At 41.4% G+C, this 25563-nt stretch overlaps 2 protein-coding genes across 3 annotated transcripts; one reads left to right on the forward strand and one right to left on the reverse strand.

The window, feature by feature from the left end:
- Positions 1-889: 889 nt before the first annotated feature.
- Positions 890-7787, reverse strand: LOC139573485 (uroplakin-1a-like). The gene is made up of 7 exons (XM_071396977.1): positions 7577-7787; positions 7109-7309; positions 6859-6933; positions 6620-6727; positions 5820-5996; positions 5332-5415; positions 890-5058 (listed from the first exon to the last, which is right to left on the reverse strand). The coding sequence occupies exons 1-7, from the start codon at positions 7640-7642 to the stop codon at positions 5014-5016; spliced, it is 756 nt and encodes a 251-aa protein (XP_071253078.1). The 5' UTR covers positions 7643-7787; the 3' UTR covers positions 890-5013.
- An 8110-nt stretch (positions 7788-15897) lies between these two features.
- Positions 15898-24803, forward strand: LOC139573466 (protoporphyrinogen oxidase-like). 2 transcript variants are annotated; one of them, XM_071396940.1, is made up of 13 exons: positions 15898-16063; positions 17660-17767; positions 17935-18069; positions 18253-18368; positions 18512-18644; positions 18738-18882; positions 19007-19200; positions 19346-19406; positions 19554-19672; positions 19798-19911; positions 22219-22368; positions 23329-23371; positions 23546-24803. In XM_071396940.1, exons 2-13 carry the CDS (start codon positions 17681-17683, stop codon positions 23677-23679), a joined length of 1431 nt encoding a protein of 476 aa, XP_071253041.1. In that variant the 5' UTR covers positions 15898-16063; positions 17660-17680; the 3' UTR covers positions 23680-24803. The 2 variants fall into 2 exon arrangements, with proteins under 2 accessions (XP_071253041.1, XP_071253042.1); XM_071396941.1 differs by lacking the exon at positions 23329-23371 and having other exon boundaries at positions 23546-24180.
- The last annotated feature ends 760 nt before the right edge of the window (positions 24804-25563 follow it).

Genomic DNA, 25563 nt, shown 5'->3' on the forward strand with positions numbered 1-25563 from the left:
GTACATCCTGACCAAAAGGCACTCCTACATTTTGATGAGGATTCATCAAATTAGACCGAGACTAAAAGGTTTGGGTGTGACGTATTCTATAGGTGTGCCATGTCCATACACAAAACACAGCGCAGTGAGTTCTCCATGGTTTTGCTTTTGGCACACCCAGACAGCAAATACTGGTAAAACTAGAAAACAAAACCTGCTATTGCACAATTAAAATATTTTGTCATCCTTTTATGTCATATACTGTAAAAAATATAAGTACAATTTCCGAAGGAAAGGTTAGACCATTTAGGATCATTTGAGTACAACAGTTATGCAGTGCCTAGCAAAGTATTCAGACACCTTGGATTTCTATTGTGTTATAACGTGTGATTAAAATGGATTTAATTGTCTTTTTTGTAAAAATCTACACAAAATACTCTGTTAAAGTGGAAGAAAAATTATATTTTTTAAGATCAATACAAAATTCATAACTAAAATGTAGTTGACAGGGCTAGAATAATTTTTTAAAGAATAATGTGGAAATATTGTACAATCAAGGTTTGTACAAAGCTCTTAGAGACTTATATTTAGAGACTAATAATATATTTTTTTAAATACTGTAAAGGAACAACCATTTGTTAAAAAAAAAAAAAAAAAAATGCAATAAACTAAAAGGCATTTTATTTTTTACATGTATTGTCCAACAAGTGTTTAAAGGCCTTGCTTGTATCATTCTAACATGAGATTACTCAAATACGTAATACAAATCTCCCAACTTTTTATTTATTGCACTATATAATGCTTCAGGGCTAATTTTGTTAGCATTTGGGCATGTTTTTATAGATTCAGAACATAAAACAACATTTATTAAAAGTATCACTTAGGTATATCACTGCAAATACTTCAACAGTTTAAGCATATTAATATTTATTCAGAATATTGACAAAAATATCGATCTTAAGGGGGTTACCCATCAGTGACAAAGTTGAAATGCCTCTAATGGAGCACAGATACTTAAAACAGACATATTTTTAAGTTCAATACAAACATTGTCTAAATAATGGAAAATAATTCATTAGAAATTCCCCAATAAAAATATAACTGTTTTATCAAATCTTTCAGCAACCTGGCAGAGTTGACATTAGACATAAATCTGACGGAGTTGATGTTTTACGGAGTTGACAATTTGCATATTTTTCTTCAACCTTCAAGCGGTATACTTAACAGCAATTTAGTTTTTCCTCAGTTATTTTATGACTCTTAAACCTAATTAAAATGAACATATTTTAACCAAAACTCATATTCTATCTTAATCTATAAGTAGGGTGACCACATGTCCCGGATTGCACGGGATAGTCCCACATTTTGTCCCTCTGTACCGCGTCCCGCATTCATGTCCCGCATTTTATCAAATTTAATTAAACACCACAAGAAAAAATTATAATGGTTGATTTGTCCCTTTTTCAGTCAGACATTCCAAACTGTTTCTTGCAGTTACGTTGCCCTTATTAAAAAAATATATCATAATTTATATCATATGGTGATGTTAAACACTTCTCCAATCATTGTTGATATCATAGGCATATCGTCAACCAATCACATTTCTCAAATCCTTTCAGGCTGAATTCCAGGTAAACTTGGAGAGGACAGTTAGTCCTCACTACTTACAAAAGTGTGCTACTGATGAAGAGCTACAAAAGTAAGTAAATAGCCGTATTAGACTTAAGCAATAAGGCCCTAGGAGGTGTGGTATATGGCTAATGTACCATGGCTAAGGGCTATTCTTAAGCACAATGCAACTCGGAGTTTCTGGACACAGCCCTTAGTCGTTATATTGGCCATATATCACAAACCCCCGAGGTGCCTTAATTGCAATTATAAACTGGTTACCAACGTAATTATAACAGTAAAAAAAAAAAAAATGTCATACCCATGGTATACGGTCTGTCAGACAATCAGCATTCAGGGCTTGAACCACCCAGTTTATAATGAAAGATATAGGCCTAATGTAATTTCGTAAAATTTGTGAGGCTCTCCAGTCTCTATGCTCATTAGTTGCTCATTCAAAATATTTGATGATACTTTTTAAAAAAAAGTTTTTTAAGTCTACCTATTGTTTTACATTCCCTGAGACCAACCAGAAATATTTCATTGGCCACATATTACCAGATAGAGAGTCTGTTAGGTGTTGCTGCACCTAGCATTGAATACAAGGGAAGCCAGCAAGCATTTGGCCTCTATTGATATATATTTTTTTTTACATAATGGCCAATCAGCATTGAGCTAAACTAAGTGAGCTCAACTGTGAATGGTCATAGCGCACCAAAATAAATCCTATAAGGGAGATGGAGTTGACAGGTTATTGTTGTGAACATGGTGATTTCAATATTGTTTGTTTAAATCTATCAAAGTAGAGGACTTTCAGGACCATGCCTTGTCTTGTTGCACTACATGCAATCAGGAGATGAAGAAAGGGTTTCCATGGTATAGCTGACCCTGCTCATTCATTTCTGATTCATTTAATAAAGAGAGACAAATCTGATGGAGATTAACAAAACTCCTGACACATTTTTTTAGGAATCACAGTTTTCAGATACTGTAAGTCAGGAAACTACATGAGATTCTTTAAGTTATTTAATTTTTGCCCTAATTTTTTCATTAAATAATGAAAAAATAAAAACAACCATACAAATTGCGTTTCCCTTCCCAGACAAGGATTGTCCTGAATTTCAAGAATCCCTTAGCAAGGATCTCTGTTAATAATATAACACAACAAGAAATGGAACATGGTATACACATCTGAAATGTACAACAGCCATGTAAATCATGTTCTTGAAAGTTTTAAATACATTTTCTCTTACAGTATCAATCAAAAGTTTGGACACACCTACTCATTCAAGGGTAGGTATTTTTTATTTTTACTATTTTCTACATTGCAGAAAAGTAATGAAGACATCAAAACTATGAAATAGCACATATGGAATCATGTAGTAACCAAAAAAGTGTTAAACAAATCAAAATATATTTTAGATTCTACACGATTCCATGTGTTATTTCATAGTTTTGATGTCTTCACTATTATTCTACAATGTAGCAAATAGTCCAAATAATGTACATTTAATGATAAGAACTATTATTCTATCCCATTACCAAAGCAGTTAGGACTTTGAAGTTTTCAGGCCAATCACCATTTGTTCATCTAGCATTTACAGTGCAATACACCATTAAAAAAATAAACATAAATAAAATATACATATTTGAGACCATTTACCTAAAAAGATGGAAAATCCCTACACAGTGTTCATTCTCTATATATCAGAAACACTTTTCTGTCATCATTCCCACAGACATTTATTATTTAAGAAATTAGGTACAGTGGCTTGCGAAAGTATTCACCCCCCTTGGCATTTTTCCAATTTTGTTGCCTTACAACCTGGAATTAAAATTTATTTTTGGGGGGGTTTGTATCATTTGATTTACACAACATGCCTATCCTTTTGACGTTTCAAAATATTTTTTATTGTGAAACAAACAAGAAATAAAACAAAAAAACAGAAAACTTTAGCGTGCATAACTATTCACCCCCCCAGAGTCAATACTTTGTAGAGTCACCTTTTGCAGCAATTACAGTTGTAAGTCTCTTGGGGTATGTCTCTATAAGCTTGGCACATCTAGCCACTGGGATTTTTGCCCATTCTTCAAGCCAAAACTGCTCCTGCTCCTTCAAGTTGGATGGGTTCCGCTGGTGTACAGCAATCTTTAAGTCATACCACAGATTCTCAATTGGATTGAGGTCTGGGCTTTGACTAGGCCATTCCAAGACATTTAAATGTTTCCCCTTAAACCACTCGAGTGTTGCTTTAGCAGTATGCTTAGGGTCATTGTCCTCCTGGAAGGTGAACCTCCATCCCAGTCTCAACTCTCTGGATGACTGAAACAGGTTTCCCTCAAGAATTTCCCTGTATTTAGCGCCAGCCATCATTCCTTCAATTCTGACCAGTTTCCCAGTCCCTGCCAATGAAAAACATGGTGTTTTTGGTGTTCTCGAGGTGATGAGATGTGTTGGTTTTGCACCAGACATAGTGGTTTCCTTGATGGCCAAAAACCTAAATTTTAGTCTCATCTGACCAGAGTCCCTTCTTCCATATGTTTGGGGAGTATCCCACATGCCTTTTGGCAAACACCAAACCTGTTTGCTTATTTTTTTCTGCCCACTCTTCCGTAAAGCCCAGCTCTGTGGAGTGTATGGCTTAAAGTGGTCCTATGGACATATACTCGAATTTCCGCTGTGGAGCTTTGCAGCTCCTTCAGGGTTATCTTTGGTCTCTTTGTTGCCTCTCTGATTAATGCCCTCCTTGCCTGGTCCGTGAGTTTTGGTGGGCCCTCTATTGGCAGGTTTGTTGTGGTGCCATATTCTTTCAATTTTTTAATAATGGATTTAATGGTGTTCCGTGGGATTTTCTACGTTTCAGATATTTTTTTATAACCCAACCCTGATCTGTACTTATCCACAACTTTGTCCCTGACCTGTTTGAAGAGCTCCTTGATCTTCATAGTGCCGCTTGCTTGGTGGTGCCGCTTAGTGGTGTTGCAGACTCTGGGGCCTTTCAGAACAGGTGTATATATACTGAGATCATGTGACCGATCATGTGACACTTAGATTGCACATAGGTGGACTTTATTTAACTAATTATGTGACGTATGAAGGTAATTGGTTGCACCAGATCTTATTTAGGGGCTTCATAGCAAAGGGGTTGAATATATATGCACGTACCACTTATCCGTTTTAAATTCTTACTTTTTTTTTTTAAACAAGTCATTCTTAAAATTTCACTTCACCAATTTGGACTATTTTGTGTATGTCCATTACATGAAATCCAAATAAAAATCTATTTAAATTACAGGTTGTAATTCATCAAAATAACGCCAAGGGTGTGAATACCTTTGCAATGCACTGTAGTTGCTGAAGTGAGGGTTGGTGTGGCTTCAGCAGAAAGTCAAAAACATGGGTTAGAGACATCACCTCCAGACTTCTCACAGAATCAGGTAGTACACCATGGCCAGGAGCAACAGACAGAACTGTATAAAATAAAGACAAGGGAACGTTAGACTTACAGCAAGAAAGTACAAATGTTGTTAGACTTTATGTTATGATCATGTCTCTACTGTATGTTGTGTAGTATCCAAAGGTGTCCGATAAATCATTTTCAGGTAATTAAACTGTTGCAACTAAATACTTAACTATTTACCAACCTAAGTAGACCAACTGAATACTTAACTATTTACCAACCTAAGTAGACCAACTAAATACTTAACTATTTACCAACCTAAGTAGACCAACTGAATACTCACCATAAACATTAGCACAGCGAAACCATACCAGCTGATAGCCCATGTATATCGACTGAACACAGTCTCAATGTGGTTGAAGCAGCCCTGGGTAGAAAGATAGAGCAACATTTTTTTATTTTACCTTTATTTAACTAGGGGCAAAACAACCGATTTTTACCTTGTCAGCTCAGGGATTCGATCTTGCAACCTTTCGGTTACTAGTCCAGCGCTGTAACCACTAGGCTCCCTGCCGCCCCAATGTGCTTGTGCTTCAAGAATGTGCTTACTTCAAGTGGGAGGTATAAATGACCCCTAACCACTGATACTGTACATGGTCAGATATTTTCCATACTGTTATTAGTTACAGTACAGTTATAATTCATGGTAGGTACTGTATAATCAGATCCTAGATCTGTGGTTATGAGCTACTTAAATCTTGAGCCTTCAAGTGCAAATTAGAGAACCAGAGAATCTCTTAGGTTTTATGCAATGGGAATGTGTTTTCTCACCTTAGTGAACATGATGGTGTTCTGGCCGTTCTTGCAGGCCTCTACATTCACCACCTCATAGTTGTTCTTCCTCTTGCAGCAGTGGGTGGGCCAGGGGTAGTCTGTACCAAACTTCTCCCTGAAGGTGGAGTTGTACTCTATCCAGTCCGCTGGGCCATCCGTTCCACAACACTCCACCTGAAATAGGGGAGGAGAGGATGTTGTAGAAACAATAGATGGGTGAGGAATATTCTTCAATCAAACAAGAATAGTTTAGTTATTCAGTCGACAAACTGATGTTGTGACAGACTTAACTCACTTCACTCAAACTGAACAAGCTACTGTATAAGTATTTGTAGAACGTGTTACTGATACACATGTTTACTGTGACAATTGTCTACTGTGTCCCTCAGCTCTACATTCTTTATCCTAGCTACATCAAAACAGCCTGCAGTGGTTGTTTCTGTCCCTGTGCAGCAAACTGATCATATCCCTTGTCTTTCCCACACTATTGGGCTGTCCAAACCGGTTCACCCAGCAGAGACGCAGCGTCACTCTGGCATTTATGATGGAGAGAGACAGGCATGCTAAGACATGTCAGACCTGAAAATTCATCTGCTACTCCCAAGGGTGTGTGCGTGTGAGTGTGTGACTGTGTGTGTGTGTGTTAGTGGAATGTGATACCTTTCCCTAACAGATACTCCACACAATAACCAAGGTTTAGTCGGTCTTCGTGCTAGTCGTCTGTTTGGAATGCGTGGTGTGGCTCTGATTAGTGAGATTATCCTATGACAGATTCCTTTGTTTTGGTGACCAGTCACCTCTTTCATCACTTTGTTCCATGTCAGTGTGATCCGACTGCCAGAGTCACCGTCGGCTGCATAGTACTTCAGCATCTGCTTCTTCACCAGATTACTGTTTCCAACCAGCTACAAACAGCACATAGGAGAGGATGAGACAAAACGGGAGAATACGTTTAAGTTGTGTTTCTAGAATTGTGCTGGTCAAACAATGTGAAGATCTGAAGGTACCCCAAGGTGTCCATTTCCCATGTACTCACATAATCTCTGTGGGTGACTGCAGTGATACATGAGGCACACTCAAATATGTAGATGATCAACATCAGGATCAGATACTGTCAAAATCACAAAATAAACATTTTCCTTTACTTGAAAAGAACAACAGGGAAAGAGATATAGACAAACCATATATTCCACTTGAATGATATATTTTGAAGCAGTGTTCAGATGAACAAGTGAAGAACTTCAGTGACCAAATAAATTGTGATGAATTTAGTATCAAAGTCTTACTGTTAGCATTAAGGCACGGCTCTTCTTCGCAGCAGCCAAGATACCAAAGACACACATGCAGAAGAAGGCAAAGCCTGTGAAAATGGCAATCCAGGCCCCGGCAAAGATGTCATCTTTCCCCGACACACTAGATATTGGGTAGAGCTTGTAATCATCTACTGCAACCCAGATGGCCAGAGCGCAAAGGGCAAGACCTGCTGCCTATAATAAGGTAATAACAGGTTTATTAAGAGTTGTTATAACAAATTGTAACCCATTATTATAACAGAATCCTACATTACAATAGAAAGTGTTAATAACCCGTACAGTATATTGCTGAAAAGGACCAGAAATCTAATGTACTGTAATACATTTCTAGGACAACACCATAGATCTGCACAACATTTGTCTACCATATGATTCCATATGATAAAAAAAATACTTTCAAAATACAGCTACTATAGGAATAAAATCAAGTGCAACTCTTACAGCTCCAAATATATTCCCCAGGATGAGAATGACCATAAGACAGGTGGTTCCTATGCCATCAGCCATGGTAGCAGTCCTTCTGTCAGCTCCTTCTAAACCCACTGCTCCTGAGCAGAGAAGAAAAAGACAGTAAATAAATAACAGACCCAAGTACAAGTGTTCCTAACAGATCCAAGAGAATGTAGGGTCTGGCTGGATGTAATGAATTGTTGACATGGGAATGTGTCCAGGGAGTGGCTTGATCTTATTCACACTAGCAGCAACAGAAGTGGTCCAACCAGTCTGGCGCAGCAAGAGATTGCATTGTGGTCCTTTTGAATGGAAACACTGAGATATTGACTACAAAATATGACAAAATAAATGGATTCATGATAAACCTAGACTATATCTGGCCCAGACAGAAAGTGAGCAGTTCTGCCTGAAGCCATCAGTCCTCAGTCTACCCTTAGGCTATATAATGTTACACCTATAGCAACCGGTATTTAACCATTCTTGACCTTTTTAGGTTACAGCAGTCGCTTAAATTAGCAGATTTAAAGACTGTTAGAGTTAGAGCAATCGTCACATCATCTATTTTTACACACAACAAACATTACCTCCCCTGCAGTGATGTCAGGCCCTGAGCATCTTCTTCTGTTGACCAAACACCTGTCATTCTGTTGCACCTGCTGTGCTCAGCACCTGTCTCAGCTTGCTGTTAAATGTAGTCTACTTCCATGATGTCAAGGGGCATGTCTGCACATGTCTTGATCCCAAGTTCCTAAAAACATGAATGAATATACATCTTTGTACAGTATGTTTACATGCATCTTCATTGTTTTGTATGTGTGTACTGTATATTGACTAATTGGGTGGTTTGCAACATTGAATTTATTGTCAACAGGCCTATTTGACATAGCTCAATAATACACTATTCCAGTGGACTGAGTGGCGTTACTATTCGTAGGTTGAGATGAAAAGCAATGATGACATCTGCTGGGGAGAAGTGCCATTGATCTTCTCAACTGTTCACACTCAAACAGGATACAGGACAATTTCATTAAGTAGTAGGCTACATTGTTGAGAATTGTGTTTCTCATGAATGGATGATTAAAAACCTCTACAAAGTAATTTCATGTCACAATAATGCTTTTGTTACGCTCTACATTACATTTGGTCTATAAAGAAACTTGTAGGTTATTGTCTTAAAACCTCTTTGGCTTTTAATACATTATCTTAAAATGTTCCTTTCACTTGTCACTTCTTTTTGTGTGTTTAATATATATCCTAAACACACGGCTATAGCGACCCACCTCGACAACATCCGGTGAAATTGCAGTGCGCCAAATTCAAATGACAGAAATAGTAATAATAAACATTCATGAAAAAACAAGTGTTATACATCGGTTAAAAGATTAACTTCTTGTTAATCCAGCCGCTTTGTCAGATTTCAAAAAGGCTTTACGGCGAAAGCATAACATGCGATTATCTGAGGACAGCGCCCCGCACACAAAAGCATACAAACAGTTTCCAACCAAGCAGATGAGTCACGAAAGTCAGAAATAGCAATAAAATTTATCACTTACCTTTGAAGATCTTCATCTGGTTGCAATCAGAAGGGTCCTAGTTACACAATAAATGGTCGTTTTGTTCGATAAAGTTCCTCTTTATACTTCCTGGATGGATTTTACTCAGGTTTTCGCCTGCCATATCAGTTCTGTTATACTCACAGACATTATTTTAACAGTTTTAGAAACTACTTCCGAGTGTTTTCTATCCAATCCTACCAAGTATATGCATATCCTAGCTTCTGGACCTGAGTAACAGGCAGTTTACTTTGGGCACGTCATTCATCCGAATTTCCGAATACTGCCCCCTGTCACTAAAAAGTTAAATGTAAAGTAAAATAAGTGACATGTGTAATTGTATGGTAATAATTATGATCTGAATATCAAACAACAAATGTAATCTTGTTTCATACCAAGTAATATTCTTGTGATGAAAGCAGCCAGTTCTTGTGTTTCCAATAACAGTCACCAGTTTGTCTCTCTCTGTATTCACACACCATAGTCTTGCTAACACCAGCCTCTCTAGCTCGCTGAATTGTCCCGTGGGACTACACACACCTTGCTCCACCTGAAAAAAGATCTATATCTGTGGTGTATTTACAATGCAGCATGTGACTGACTTGGTCAACAGTGAAGTGAACGGGGTTCAGATGTTATTCCTAAAGAACTTACTACATCGGCAAACCTCCAGAAGAGAAGGATTACTCAATACAAGAGGAAAAACCACTCTAGTGATATTAGCCTTAAAATCAAGTCTGCATATCATTTTTATTTTATCTCTGCAGGGTAAGTAGTCTGTCATTATTTATGCTTAAGTATTCTCTGTCCAACTAAATCAGTATCACTTTACATTACAGTAGACGGGAGAAAGTGCTGTAATGTAGTGCTACCCTAAAATCTGATTGTTTCTTACTTCATAGTGTTATGTAGTAGGTAGCGTAGTGTTAGCACACAGTTAGGCAACACATTGACATGATACACTTCCACACTCCATTCCCCCAGGACGCAGCAGGTGCTGAGCTGAATTGATAAGCAGGTGCTGTCAATGAAGGTGATAGTCAGTTCAGTAGGTGGCTGGAATGGAACATAAAGTTGGACGCCAACCACCAAAAACGTATTGTTGGTGGTGGTAATACAACATATAATGGATGCAAACCGCCATTAAACCTCATTGAAGAAAAAGACGAATAATATGAAGAAAGTGATCGTCAGTCAGTATCCCACCTTGCAAGCTGTAAAGGCTGTGGGTTTTGTTTGGTGGCCATGAGGCCTTTCATGTCACATATGCTCCCTCTCCGGCCTCTAGGTCACCAGGCTGCTCGTTATGGCTCACACCTGTCACAATAGTTACGCGCACCTGTGCGTCGTCAGACTCACCTGAACTCCATCACCTCCCTGATTACCTTCCCTATATATGTCACTCCCTTTGGTTACTTCCCCAGGCGTTATTGTTTCTGTTCCAGTGTTAAGTCTGTGCGCTGTTAGCGTTTCTTGTTTTGTATTATGTTCCGTTTATTTTATTAAAACACGCACTCCCTGAACTTGCTTCCCTACTCTCAGCGCACATCGTTACATTTCATTTATTTTTTGGACTTTATTTATATTTACATATATACATATTTATATTTAGTCACCAACTGAAAAAATATATAATAGCTTTGACTGGCTGACCAACAGGTCAAGAGATACAGAGCTGGCCCTGGACCAAGGTAAGATTGCTGTCTCCCTGGACACATGTACATTCAACACCTAGGCACATACGTTGATTTCTCACATAAATGTACATTAATTCCAGTTAGCCTAGGACCCCTAGACAAAGAGAGTGCAACAATATTCGTAGGCTAGTTATTGGTTTTGTAACGAGCATTGTGTACAATATAAAGTCTTAGGAACATATAATTGTGACATATACCTTTTTAATACTCCTTTGTTTTTTCTCAGAGAGATAAACTGAGCTCATGATGACTGGGAAACTGAGTGAAGAAATGGTGGAGCTGCTGCTGGCACCATGGCGATCGTCTCCACGGGCGACAGGACTGGAGGGCACGCTGGTGGCGGTGTTGGAACTGTATGACCACTTCCCTTTAGATGTGGCTGTTACTGGGGGAACCCAGGAGGCCAACACTCAGCTGGCCAGAGCACTGTGTGGGTTAGGAGATGAGGAGAAAAGTGCGGATGAGGAAGCTAGTGATGGAGATGCAGATGATGAAATTGAGTTTTCTGGGACTCTGAAGAAAGTGCTTGAGAGAAGGAAAAGGACAGGTTAAGGAAAGTGAGGAGGACGACAATAAGAGGAATAACCCTCCCACTGAGAACCAACCGATCGTCCTACACCCCAAATCACCAATGGTCCTGCACCCTAAAATCCCCAACATTTGGATTTGGACAATTCCAAGCCTCGATGATCAAAACCACCCTATTGAACACTTCGATGTGTAGGTGGTCCTCACCTCAGACTCTGGGAGGTTGTCTTGGTGCTGCACTATCATGAAGCTCCGAGAAAGGGACCAACCTCTGTTCTTAGTCAGAGCTGAACAGGAGTGGGACCTGGTCCAGGAGAAGCTCACAGGACCCTGTAAGACCTGTGCCTGGGAGAGAATGAGAATGCGTCAGATGGAGATTGAGAGGAAGAGGCTGGCAGCCACAGCTGGAGGAGTTGAGGTCCCAGAGGATGTGAAGCAAATGGACTTCCCCAGGCTGCAGGAGCTGTTGTGTAGTGCACTAGCTTCCCACAGAAAGGCTGCCCTTGTTCATTATGTTGTAGAACTTTTGGAATCAGAGGGAGGGGGGGGGGGGGGGGGGGCAAGCAGACAGACAGACAGACCGACTCTTGCAAGCTTTAGTGACATGTCATTTCAACAAACTGTATATTTTTTAAACATTTTAGTTAACTTTTTATTTAACAAGCTAGATACATTATTTTTGTCTCCTGTTGTATCAAAGCCATGATGTGAGATGTCAGAGGCTCTGGATAATCTGAATGACTGGGTCAACGTTCTATATTAAAATCTAGATAACATCTAAGTTTATTGGTTGCATACACAGATTTAAAATCAAATGTTAATTGTCACATGTGCCAAATACAACAGGTGTAGGTAGAGGTAGACCTTACAGTATAATTTTGGCAAGTCGTTTAGGACATCTACTTTGTGCATGACACAAGTCATTTTTCCAACAATTGTTTACAGACAGAATATTTCACTTAAAATTCACTGTATCACAATTCCAGTGGATCAGAGGTTTACATACACTAAGTTGACTTGGCCTTTAAACAGCTTGGAAAATTCCAGAAAATTATGACTATAATATAGAAAATGATGGCTATAGAAGCTTCTGATAAGCTAATTGACATATTTTGAGTCAATTGGAGTTGTACCTGTAGATGTATTTCAAGGCATACCTTCAAACTCATTGCCTCTTTGCATAGCATCATGGGAAAATCAAAAGAAATCAGCCAAGACCTTAGAAAAAAATTGTAGACTTCCACAAGTCTGGTTCATCTTTGGGAGCAATTTCCAAACGCCTGATGGTACCACGTTCATCTGTACAAACAATAGTACGCAAGTATAAACACCATGGGACCACGCAACCATTATACCGCTCAGGAGGCAATGCTACCAAATACAATGCTACCAAATACTAATACCAAATACTAATTGAGTGTATGTAAACTTCTGACCCACTGTGAATGTGATGAAAGAAATAAAAGCTGAAATAAATCATTCTCTCTACTATTATTCTGACATTTCACATTCTTAAAATAAAGTGGTGATCCTAACTGACCTAAGAAAGGGAATTTTTACTAGGATTAAATGTCAGGAATTGTGAAAAACTGAGTTTAAATGTTTTTGGCTAAGGCGTATGTAAACTTCCGACTTCAACTGTATCTCCAACAGTGCAGTAGAATGTCTCACAAATACAGTACAAATAAATATATATATTTTTTTTCTTCACCTTTATTTAACCAGGTAGGCCAGTTGAGAACAAGTTCTCATTTACAACTGCGACCTCGCCAAGATAAAGTAAAGCAGTGCGACAAAAACAACACAGAGTTACACATGGGATAAACAAACGTACAGTCAATAACACAATAGAAAAATCTGTATACAGTGTGTGCAAATGAAGTATGGAGGTGAAGTAATTACAATTTAGCAATTAACACTGGAGTGATAGATGTGCAGATGAGGATGTGCAAGTAGAAATACTGGTGTGCAAAAGAGCTGAAAGAAAACAAATATGGGATGATGTAGGTAGTTGGTTGGATGGGCAATTTACAGATGTTCTGTGTACAGCTGCAGCGATCGGTAAGCTGCTCTGACAGCTGATGTTTAAAGTTAGTGAGGAAGATATAAGTCTACAACTTCAGTGATTTTTGCAATTCGTTCCAGTCATTGGCAGCAGAGAACTGGAAGGAAAGGCGGCCAAAGAGATGTTGGCTTTGGGGATGACCAGTGAAATATACCCGCTGGAGCGCGTGCTACGGGTGGGTGTTGCTATGCTGACCAGTTTGCTGAGATAAGGCAGAGCTTTACCTAGCAAAGACTTATAGATGACCTGGAGCCAGTGGGTTTGGCGATGAATATGTAGCGAGTACCAGCCAATGAGAGCATACAGGTCACAGTGGTGCGTAGTATATGGGGCTTTGGTGACAAAACGGATGGCACTGTGATAGACTGCATCCAATTTGCTGAGTAGAGTGTTGGATGCTATTTTGTAAAGGACATCGCCGAAGTCAAGGATCGGTAGGATAGTCATTTTTACGAGGGTATGTTTGGCAGCATGAGTGAAAGAGGCTTTGTTGCGAAATAGGAAGTCGATTCTAGATTTAATTTCGGATTGGAGATGCTTAATATGATTCTGAAAGAAGAGTTTACAGTCTAGCCGGATACCTCAGTATTTCTAGTTGTCCACATATTCTAAGTCAGAACCGTCCAGAGTAGTGATGCTAGTCGGGCGGGTGGGTGCGGGCAGCAATTGGTTGAAGAGCATGCATTTCGTTTTACTAGCATTTAAGAGCAGTTGGAGGCCACGGAAGGAGTGTTGTATGGCATTGAAGCTCGTTTGGAGGTTTGTTAACAGTGTCCAAAGAAGGGCCAGATGTATACAGAATGGTGTCGTCTGCGTAGAGGTGGATCAAAGAATCACCCGCAGCAAGAGCGACATCATTGATATATACAGAGAAAAGAGTCGGCCCGAGAATTGAACCCTGTGGCACCCCCATAGAGACTGCCAGAGGTCCGGACAACAGGTTTGACACACTGAACTCTATCTGAGAAGTAGTTAGTGACAGTGTTGCCAACTTCTCAGTAAGGAAAGTAGCTATTGGCTGTCCTAAAAGTCGCTAGAAGTCGCTAAATGACGTTATCACCTAGTTTGCATAATTGGCCATGTGCATGTAATTGTGATGGACGCTGTAGGAGAGAGGAATAACGTCGTGAGAGAGACAAAAAGTGAGTAAAAAACACCCTAAATATGTTTAGAACTACAAATGAGCAAGCTATAGAGAGTGGCACACACAGCGAATAAGAAGCAGCTATTTGAGGCCATACTCCTCCTTCAGCACTTTATGGACCCCATTGTTAATCTCTGTCATAACAGAGGCAATGTCAGTCCCTATCCCCAGGAGTTTCTCTTTTTTAAGACAACACTTCTCGAGGAAAGCCACAACAGCACGGGCTATAGATTTGGCATCTCCTCCCTCCAACTCAACAAGCCCCAGAAACGTTGATACAATTGTCTGCTTGGTGTAACTAAAGTACCTTATCACAACCCCCAGGTACTTAGAAACACTTATATCCGTGGACTCATCGAGGAGGAGGCTGAAACGCTGGTCACCCACATCTGCGACCAACTTTTTCAGAAAGTATGGTGCTAGAACACCATTAATAATTTCTGTGCACTTTGTCCTGTGCATTTTGAAGTGGGTAGCAGCAGTGAAGTCTGAGAAAGCAGCTCTACATGCTTCTCCAATGTGATCACATGCCAGGATGGAACAGTGTTCAGTGATAGCTAATGCCATGGTGGCCTCAACCTTTTTTGCAGTCAATGTTTTTAACCATAAATGGCAGCTTGTTTTGGGTGGAACTGTTATAAGGCTTTACCTTTTGAGTATGTTTTTGAGTTGTCATGTGTTTTTTTACATCACTAAGTTTGGCGTAGAAATCAGCCTTACAATACAGGCAGTATGCTCGTGTATCATCTCCAATAAACAGCTTCAACCAGCCTTTGAATTCAGGGTTTGGAGGGGTGAACATCTCCTGCTCTGACTGCAGCTGTGAGGGACTGCTGCGCGAGGACTGGGCCGCGTGTGAGTGCTTTGGGACAGGGGTGGGGCCCACGGCAGCACCCGCTGCTTGTTGAGAAGAGTAAGAACGATACGTGCTTTCCCATCAGAGTATCCAAAAGTCTCCAATAACACCAGAAAAAGTCGCTAGATTTGTCACTAGACGATTTTTTAAAAATGTGTCGCTAGAGGGGTCTGAATACTTCCTAAATATAAGTTGGCAACACTGGTTAGTGAACCAGGCGACGCAGTCATTAGAGAAACCAAGGCTGTTGAGTCTGCTGATAAGAATACGGTGACTGACAGAGTCGAAAGCCTTGGCCAGATTGATGAAGGTCGATGATAATCATTGTATGGTGAAGTTGTATCCAGTTTATGAAGTTATGGGCCATTATGGTTTAAATAAAATAAAATACATTAAATACAAATACAGGTGCAAATGAGTCATTTCATTTTTTTGCAATAAAAGAAAGCCATAATTGCTTTCCCGTACACTAGATGGCAACCATACAGAAATAACAAGCAAAGGATTTCCAGCAAAGAAGACAAAATCGGTGATTGTAATTGGTTGTTCAAAGCAGCGACGAAGTCCTCTGTCATCAATGGTATGTCACGGAGGTTCATATGAGTCGTGACTCCAACTTTAGACCGCAAAAGGTAATTTCTAGACATTTCTACATTTATTTCAATAAGTATATCGTTATGTCTGTTTACCTCTCGTGAAGTTGTGCCTTCCTTTCCAACGTATGCTACACTTTTCCCCAGTTGTTTTGCATGCTAACCGGCTAACAACGTTTGCGGTTATTTTGAATGCATTGGGTAACACCTGAGAACAGGTGTTGTGAGCGAAGACTCCTTCAAAACTAACGTTACTTAGTTCCATCTGATATATTGCTGGTGTATTGTCATTTACAGTAAAACTGCACACAACCGAATGACTGCCTTTGGCCCCTACCGTAATTTGGCATCATGCCTTTGCACGTTCACTGGCCTTACTTATCTAACTAACTATTAGCTAGCAAATCAAATCAAACTTTATTTGTCACATGCGCCGAATGCAACAAGTGTAGACCTTAACGTGAAATGCTTACTTACAATTCCTTAACCAACAGTGCAGTTCCAGAAGAGTTAAGAAAATATTGACCAAATAAACGAAAGTAAAAAGTAACACAATATCATCTTCAAGCTAGCTGTATTTAGGCTATTGCTGTATCCAGCTACTGCTAGGTATATGCTCAACTGGATCAAAGTGAAAACTGTCACTGACTGTACACAAAAGTATTTCTTTCAAGAAAGTACATTTCTCTTGTCTCTCTGAGTCTCCAGACAGCAAGCAGATTGAAAGGGGCTGTCATTATGTCATCATCTTATCAGGGGCCACCACCCAGACCCAACCCTGCTTCTCCACTCAAGATTAGTGGGAGACACCATCATATTGTTTTAGTAATGGGCCCTTGTAGCTAACTAAACTCAACTCTGTGGTGAAGGAAGTTTCTGATTATCTCCACCCACGGAGTTGAGCAGGGACCAGGCTTTGTGGAAGTCAGTCTCTGACTACATCGATTCACCCAAGGTTATTACTTTAAAAAATGTAAATTATGAAACACTTACCTTGTACCTATGTTTGTCTTCTGTAGTTGTGTGCCTTTCTTTGTCCATACTTTTTAACAAAACATTGGTCAAATACAACCACTGACCATTTCAACGTTTTCTATTGCTCAAAGATTGCTCTAAAACGTACATTACCCTGCCTAATCTGAGATTCAATTGGCACATTTTAGAGCAACAGAAATTAGGAAACGGTCGGTGGTTGTATTTGACGAACGTTGCATTACAAAGTATGGATTTCAGCAAACAGGCACGCAACTACAGAGGACAAATATAGGTACAAGGTAAGTGTTTAACAATTACAATTTTTTAGAAGTATTGACCTTGAGCAAATCGATGTAGTCACAGCTGAATTCCACAAACCCTTGTCACTGCGTCACCCCGAGGGGAAGCTCATCTTCAAAAACACTTCCTCATGGGGTCAAGTAGGCTTGGCCAGGCCTTTGACAGTTACCGGTCTGACAGTGTGCAGCTGTCCTTGTTTCCCCACACTTTAACCAAAGCCAAGCTTGGTCACTTCACTGAAGTTTCTACTAACATTACTTGGCTTGCTCAGTTGCTCTTAATGCCATTTACACATTGATGCTTGAGGGATTTGTGTGGTACAGAATATACATTACAGCCCTGTTCTGTTCCATTGCACAGAGCTGGGCATCCTAGGGCCGAATGCAGAAGACAGTGGCTGTCCTGGGAGGGGGGATCGGGGGCCTGTCAGCCTGCTTCCACCTCAGCAAGAGCCCCCAGGTCTCCAAGGTAAATATCATTACCACAACTATCTCCACATATGCTGCAGGTAGACTACATCTCTACTGTAAGGCCAAACATACTGTAATTAAGCTGTTATTACACTACTGAGATGCCCACTAGGCCCTGCACAGGTACAACATTAGATTCATATCTCTCCCTGTCTGTCTTTGTAGATAGTGCTGCTGGAGAGGGATGGACGGTTCGGAGGCTGGCTAAGTTCAACTCGTAGGGAGGATGGAGCTGTGTTTGAACATGGACCCAGAGGGATACGACCTGCAGGAGCCATGGGACGAAACACACTCAACATGGTAGGCACTGTAAAGTGTGTGTGTGTGTGTGTGTGTGTGTGTGTGTGTGTGTGTGTGTGTGTGTGTGTGTGTGTGTGTGTGTGTGTGTGTGTGTGTGTGTGTGTGTGTGTGTGTGTGTGTGTGTGTGTGTGTGTGTGTGTGTGTGATTGAGAGTAGGTAAAAATCAAAGTCTGTTTTCTACAGGTGGAAGAGTTGGGACTGGAGAGCGAGGTCCTCCCAGTCACCTATGATCACGTGGCCTCTAAGAACCGTTACCTCTACGTGGGAGGCCAGCTACACAAGATGCCTTCTGGCTTAGGGTAAGGGGGGTAAGGATGAGTGATAAAATAGTACAACGTTAGACACAAACAGCTATGTTCATGCATTCACAACATGGTGAAATGAATCAACTGTAGGTAGTGTGTCTATCCAAGTCACCCTCTGTCTCTCTCCCTCCATCCAGTGGAGTAGTGCGTACAGTCCCTCCGTTCTCTCGTCCTCTGGTCCAGAGCATACTGAAGGAGATACTGATCAGCAGAGGAAAGGAGGAGGATGAGTCTGTTCATTCCTTCGTGTCGAGAAGGCTGGGCACTGAGGTGAGATGGAATTAAAAACAATACCCTAAATGATGTCCACACAACTTCCACATCAGTTCAGAGTGACAGTATGCTCCTCTTCTCTCTCTGCAGCTTGCAGACATTGCCATCGACAGCCTGTGCAGGGGAGTGTTTGCAGGGGACTGCAGGAAGCTGAGTGTGCGCTCTTGTCTCCCGCCACTCTACAACGCAGAGAAGGCCAGAGGTTCCATCATCCTGGGAATGTTGCTGGGCTCAGGTGAGAGAGAGTCCGCCACCACACCGACGCTACATAGGAATTCAGAGTCTTACATGTCCCCATAAGTCATATTGCTGACCTGTCTAATTAAGTAGATGAATAACAAGTGTGACTGTCCCCCCAGGCCCTGGACCAGACGTACCCCGCTCTACCCTGACCAAGAGGGCCGCTCAGGAGAACTGGGCCCAGTGGTCACTGAAGAGGGGCTTACAGAACCTTCCAGAAGCCCTGGAGGAGAGGATGAGGAATGGGGGACGTGTAGAGGTGCACAGAGACACCCCTGTGATGGGGCTAAGTACTAATGGCACCGGCTGGGAGGTGAGACTGCTGGAGACCTGGGGGTTGAGACGCATGTATGTGTACTGCCATTGCACTGGTTGTGGTGGTATATGTATTTTTAAGTTGTTTATTAAATCCAGTAAATTAATCAACTGATGTCTGTGCAATTGATTTTTTAACACAGATTCAACTGGAGGACGGCACCATCAAAGCTGATCATATCATTGCTGCTCTACCGGCAAAAGGTAAATTAACTTTTACTAAACTGGATCACTGAGCCTAAATCTTTTAACTTCAAACAGTGATTCTTAAATTTAGTCCCTGCTGTTTTGCCTGTGGACCTGGAAGCCTGTGTGGTTTTGGTCTTCAGTTGTGCTTATGTGTTGCTTTAGCTCTGGCCTCAGCACTGCCCTCTGCTGCACAGCCCCTGTCACAGCAGCTACTGGAGATCGCCACAGTGACCGTTGCCGTGGTAAACCTGGAGTATGAGGGTTCCGTCCTGCCTGTCACGGTGAGAACACTCAATGAGAATGAAGCAATTTGTTTTGGAAGATTCTCTGTTATTTTCTATGGATATGGGTGTGTTTCAGAATGTGTGTGTGTATCTAATGTGAGTGTTGTCTTGTGTGGCCTCAGGGCTTTGGCCACCTGGTGCCATCCTCAGAAGACAGAGGTCTCCTAGGGGTGGTCTATGACTCTGTGCCCTTCCCTCAGCACAACCGCACTGGAGGACCCACCACCAGACTAACAGTAAGAGACACACAATATATATGTACTATATTCTCTCTCTCATACACAAACAATTACAATGTGTGTGTTATAGGCCGTGCAAGAATGCTTTCCTATGTTAATAATGCACAGCATGGCAGGGACCAACCTTCCATGTATAAACTACAGTGGAACCCATCAACATATACAGTGTTCCGCTCAGCGTGAATTATACATGCTTTAGACAACAGGATGACAGATCTCCAAGTCACTTACAAACACAGTCCAACCTCAGTCAGGCTTATGGGGTCATGTCACAAGGAGGTGGTGGTCGTAGGAGTTTTCTATTTGGAATACCCTGGTGTGGAAGACATATAACTAACTGCAAATAGCCTCTGGTGCCATGTGACTTGACTTCTACAACAAATATCACTCCATTATTGATGTTCCTCCTCGCCTTCTTAAGACATTATGTGTTTACTGGGCAGATGCCTGTTTCTCTAGACATGTATGCAAACAGACAAGCTGCTGGCCAAGGCAAATACGGTGCAGCCATCCGTGGGACTATATCTCAGTAGCCCTGAACTAGGCTGTTGTGGAATGTAAACTCAGCAAAAAAATAAATGTCCTCTCACTGTCAGCTGTGTTTATTTTCAGCAAACTTAACATGTGTAAATATTTGTATGAACATAAGATTCAACAACTGAGACATAAACTGAACAAGTTCCACAGACATGTGACTAACAGAAATGGAATAATGTGTCCCTGAACAAAGGGGGGGTCAAAATCAAAAGTAACAGTCAGTATCTGGTGTGGCCACCAGCTGCATTAAGTACTGCAATGCATCTCCTCCTCATGGACTGCACCAGATTTCCCGGACATTTCTGTGGGGAATGGCCCTAGCCCTCACCCTCCGATCCAACAGGTCCCAGACGTGCTCAATGGGATTGAGATCCGGGCTCTTCGCTGGCCATGGCAGAACACTGACATTCCTGTCTTGCAGGAAATCATGCACAGAACGAGCAGTATGGCTGGTGGCATTGTCATGCTGGAGGGTCATGTCAGGATGAGCCTGCAGGAAGGGTACCACATGAGGGAGGAGGATGTCTTCCCTGTAACGCACAGCGTTGAGATTGCCTGCAATGACAACAAGCTCAGTCCGATGATGCTGTGACACACCGCCCCAGACCATGACGGACCATCAACGTCCAAATCGATCCCGCTCCAGAGTACAGGCCTCGGTGTAACTCTCATTCCTTCGACGATATACAAGAATCCAACCATTACCCCTGGTGAGACAACCGCGGCCCGTCAGTGAAGAGAACTTTTTGCCAGTCCTGTCTGGTCCAGCGACGGTGGGTTTGTGCCCGTAGGCGACGTTGTTGCCGGTGATGTCTGGTGAGGACCTGCTTTACAACAGGCCTACAAGCCCTCAGTCCAGCCTCTCTCAGCCTATTGCGGACAGTCTGAGCGCTGATGGAGGGATTGTGCGTTCCTGGTGTAACTCGGGCAGTTGTTGTTGCCATCCTGTACCTGTCCCGCAGGTGTGGTGTTCGGATGTACCGATCCTATGCAGGTGTTGTTACATGTGGTCTGCCACTGCGAGGACGATCAGCTGTCCGTCCTGTCTCCCTGTAGCGCTGTCTTAAGCGTCTCACAGTACAGACATTGCAATTTATTGCCCTGGCCACATCTGCAGTCCTCATGCCTCCTTGCAGCATGCCTAAGGCACGCTCACACAGATGAGCAAGGACCCTGGGCATCTTTCTTTTGGTGTTTTTCAGAGGCAGTAGAAAGGCCTCTTTAGTGTCCTAAGTTTTCATAACTGTGACCTTAATTGCCTACCGTCTGTAATCTGTTACTGTCTTACTGTCTTCCACAGGTGCATGTTCATTAATTGTTTATGGTTTGTTGAACAAGCATGGGAAACAGTGTTTAAGCCCTTTACAATGAAGATCTGTGAAGTTATTTGGAGTTTTACGAATTATCTTTGAAAGACAGGGTCCTGAAAAGGGGACGTTTCTTTTTTTGCTGAGTTTAGTTCCATTTCTTCAGCAACGGTCTTATAGGTCCTTTAGGACAAAGGATGTTTGATGATTCATTTATTATTAAACTGGCTGGCTGGCATACAGTTTCCTAAACTCAGTCCTGGGGCCTCCCATGGGTGTACGCTTTGGTTTTTGCCCTAGCAGTACACAGCTAATTTTTAAAAACAACTCATCAAGCTTTGATTATTTGAATCCGCTGTGTAGTGCTAGGGCAACAACCAAAATGTAGGACAGAGTTTGGGATACCCTGCTCTAAATGGTTGGGCTCATGGCCTTACTGTGTACTGTCTGTGTTCCCTAGGTGATGATGGGCGGGGCCTGGTTCCAGGAAGTGTTTGGGAATCCAGAGGAAGTGACCGAGCAGCTCCTCCTGGATAGGGCCACCCAGGCGGTGACATCACACCTGGGCGTTACCACACCACCTATCTGGAGCGTCGTTGCACTACTCAAGGTAAGACGTGTGAGCGAACTGTTTCACAAGTCTTCATTTGTGTTTCAAGAGACTTGAATCAAAAGCCTCTTCTTGTTCAATTTCATTCATTAACCACTGTGTCACCAGAGGCCCTCATTGGGCCCTGTATTCAGTTAGTATTCGAACCAACCAATGATGTATTCAGTTGAGCTCCACTATGTCATAACTTATTCATGTCCCAGGGGAGAAAGACTGGAGCAAACAGATCAACAAGCCTGTTGATGATCACTATCTCACCAGATGGATGGCTCCTCTGTTTCTGTATTGGTCTTTCTCCCCCATTCCCTCTATGGAACTGGATAGGCAGGATGGAGAGAGGCACTGTGATGTTAGATCCTCTTCCCCTACTCCTACACACACCTTCACAGACACACACTACCCCAAGTCAGCTACATCAGTATTCATAGTGCTGCATCTCCCGGTTTCTAGCTCAAATCCTGATGTTTCCCTTGCACCAAGTCATTCCCCCTGTTGTATGCTCAGATGCTCTTGTCATTTATTTCATCAGCACCAACAAATCCTTTTCCATTTGTGTTATCTCTCTGCGCTCCCATGTCAACCAACAACCAGGCAGCAGAGATAGCAGGAAGTTTTGAGCAAGACAAATAGTTCAATTTGAATGGTATGGTCTGTATAGATAGACGACGCGATAATCACTTCCGAACTGACACTGTAGGGGAACAAATGTCCTATTTTTTACATTTGTTGACAGGATGGATTCATCATTCACTGCTATCGTCCATAAATGTGATCTGAGTGCCTGCTTTCCTGTCCAGTCACTCTTAGTTTTAACGTCCTCCACCATTTGTAGGCTGGTCTGTATGTGCTTAGCCAACTCCTTGGCATTATGATGATAGTTAAGCGATGGCTTTAGCTCATACAGGTCTGGGATCAGGACAGCTAATATAATTGTCTTAATATGTAATTTATCTCCTGTAGGACTGCATTCCTCAATATTACCTTGGACACTGGAAACGACTTGGTAAGACGGGGACAGTCTTCATTTAATAGATTTAACTCTTTCTATTGTGCTGGGTATCTCTGATTGTGTGTTCTGTCTTATCTCTGTGCCCTGTACTGAAAAATATGTATAATTTTTATAATATACCTATCTACTGTATATCTGTTGATTTGGGCTTGATTTTTCTATCAACAGAAAATATGAGACAATACATCAGAGACCACAATCTACCCCTTAGCTTGGCTGGGTCCTCTTATGATGGTGTCTCGGTCAATGATGTCATCTTCAGTGGACGGACGGCAGCAGAGGGCCTTGTGGGAAAAGTCTAAGCAGACGTTCGGGTTCCCAACCATGGATATAAGCTTATATTGTGAAATAGATCTTGTTTTTTTTCCTCATCGCATTGCGTTGTACATTTAGTTTTGCTTTTACACAACTGTATCACAACCGGCCATGATTGGGAGTCCCATAGGGCGGTGCACAATTGGCCCAACGTCATCCGGGTTTGGCCGTTGTAGGCCGTCATTGTAAATAAGAATTTGTTCTTAACTGACTTGCCTAGGTAAATAAAAATACAAATAAAATGTACATACAACTTACTAGTCACCCTCTGCATTTAAGCCCTCTGCAAAGGGATGTCATTTTTTGCGCAATATTCCTGATTTATAAGCAGCATATTTATGAAGTTTTCCATTTCTATCTCATTTGGACAAAGTACAGATTGATCCTCTAGAGATGATTCTATGTCTGAGACATCACCACTAGCCTGGAAACCACGGGTAACCCACAGAACAGTTCTCATTCTAATAAAATATTGTTTTTGAAATCAAGGTCTGGATGAAAGTCATATGTCGTCACTACGTAAAATGGAACCACAATCTGAACTGTTTTAGGATGATTTGTCCCCGTAACCTTACTTCAAGGATTTCATTTTCCATGCAGTAGTTCAAAATGTAGAGTAACATTTTAAATTCAGGATGAGATTTCATATTTTAGTTATGGTGCCTTTTTGCTAAAAGAAATCACCACCCCTTCATGAATGTACAGGCATATTTCATGTGGGAGACATGTTAAAGATGTGATAATCAGTGGTGTGTATATCCCTACTCCAACTGTCCTTTCCAGCCATCCATTTTTTACCCTATTCTCTGTGACTATAGCAGACAATCTGTTATTATTATTATTATTATTATTATGGTAAAGTATGTGCGCTGATGTTTCATCACCGTGGTAACAGAACTACACAGCCTGATGTGATGATCTCGATATGGTGGTCTATCATATATTTGGAATCTAATTACGATAATGGAAACTTTAATTTATAAAGTGCACGTACAGTGGCAAGGGGATGGCTTGATAATGTATTTTTATACACGTTTATTAAATGAAACTTTATTATTTGGAGAATGTTGCAGAGCAATAAATATGATGCTTTGTCATCTTGTCTACGTCATGGACTGTCAGTGAAGTACAAATTGTCTGAAAAAAATATATATATATTTTTTGCCTGCATCATGTCCTTTTCAACTGACAGTGAATACCAATATGTTTTACTACCCAATGCCCATAGCCAAGGCCAGAGGAAAGAGCCTGCAGAGTAACAGCTTTACAACAGTGAGCTGATGACATATTTAGGCCACAAGTCACTTCCCTCTGATCTGCTTCACAGAATGAAATAAAACAACTTGAGGCCTTAAAAGTCAGTCGCATAAACGAGAGAGCATGCAGGAGAGAGAGCGCTTTTCTCTCTGCTTCCTCCTTAGATATCTTGCGGAAAGTTTAGACGCCAAATTTAGGGCGAGTCGAACTGAATAGAAATGAAGAGCGGCCCTGGCACGGTTAAGAGCTTTGCTTGACATACCAATTGGTTTCATGTAACCACTCTCAACGCTGGAGCAGACTTCCTCGTTGGTTTGGGGTCGAATTCAGGCATAACAGCAGCCTCTCACAGAAGTCCTCCACCTGCGAATCTGAGACCATTATTTTTTACCAGTTGTGGGTGTGGTAGCGAAGCAACCTTTATTTGGATGCAATTAACATGTATTAATATTCATTACCATTACTCTCGAAAGTGGAATAACTGCTCTGGCGCACTGCATGAAAAAGAGGTGTGCTTCACCAGCACCCCACCAAAAGAGTGGCAGAGGCTGCAGAACTATCGTCAAAAGTCAGACGAGGCGCACTTAAAGGTTTCAGACGGCACGCATGCAGCA

Source organism: Salvelinus alpinus, chromosome 4 (genome assembly GCF_045679555.1).
Source record: "Salvelinus alpinus chromosome 4, SLU_Salpinus.1, whole genome shotgun sequence".
Lineage (NCBI taxonomy): Eukaryota > Metazoa > Chordata > Actinopteri > Salmoniformes > Salmonidae > Salvelinus > Salvelinus alpinus.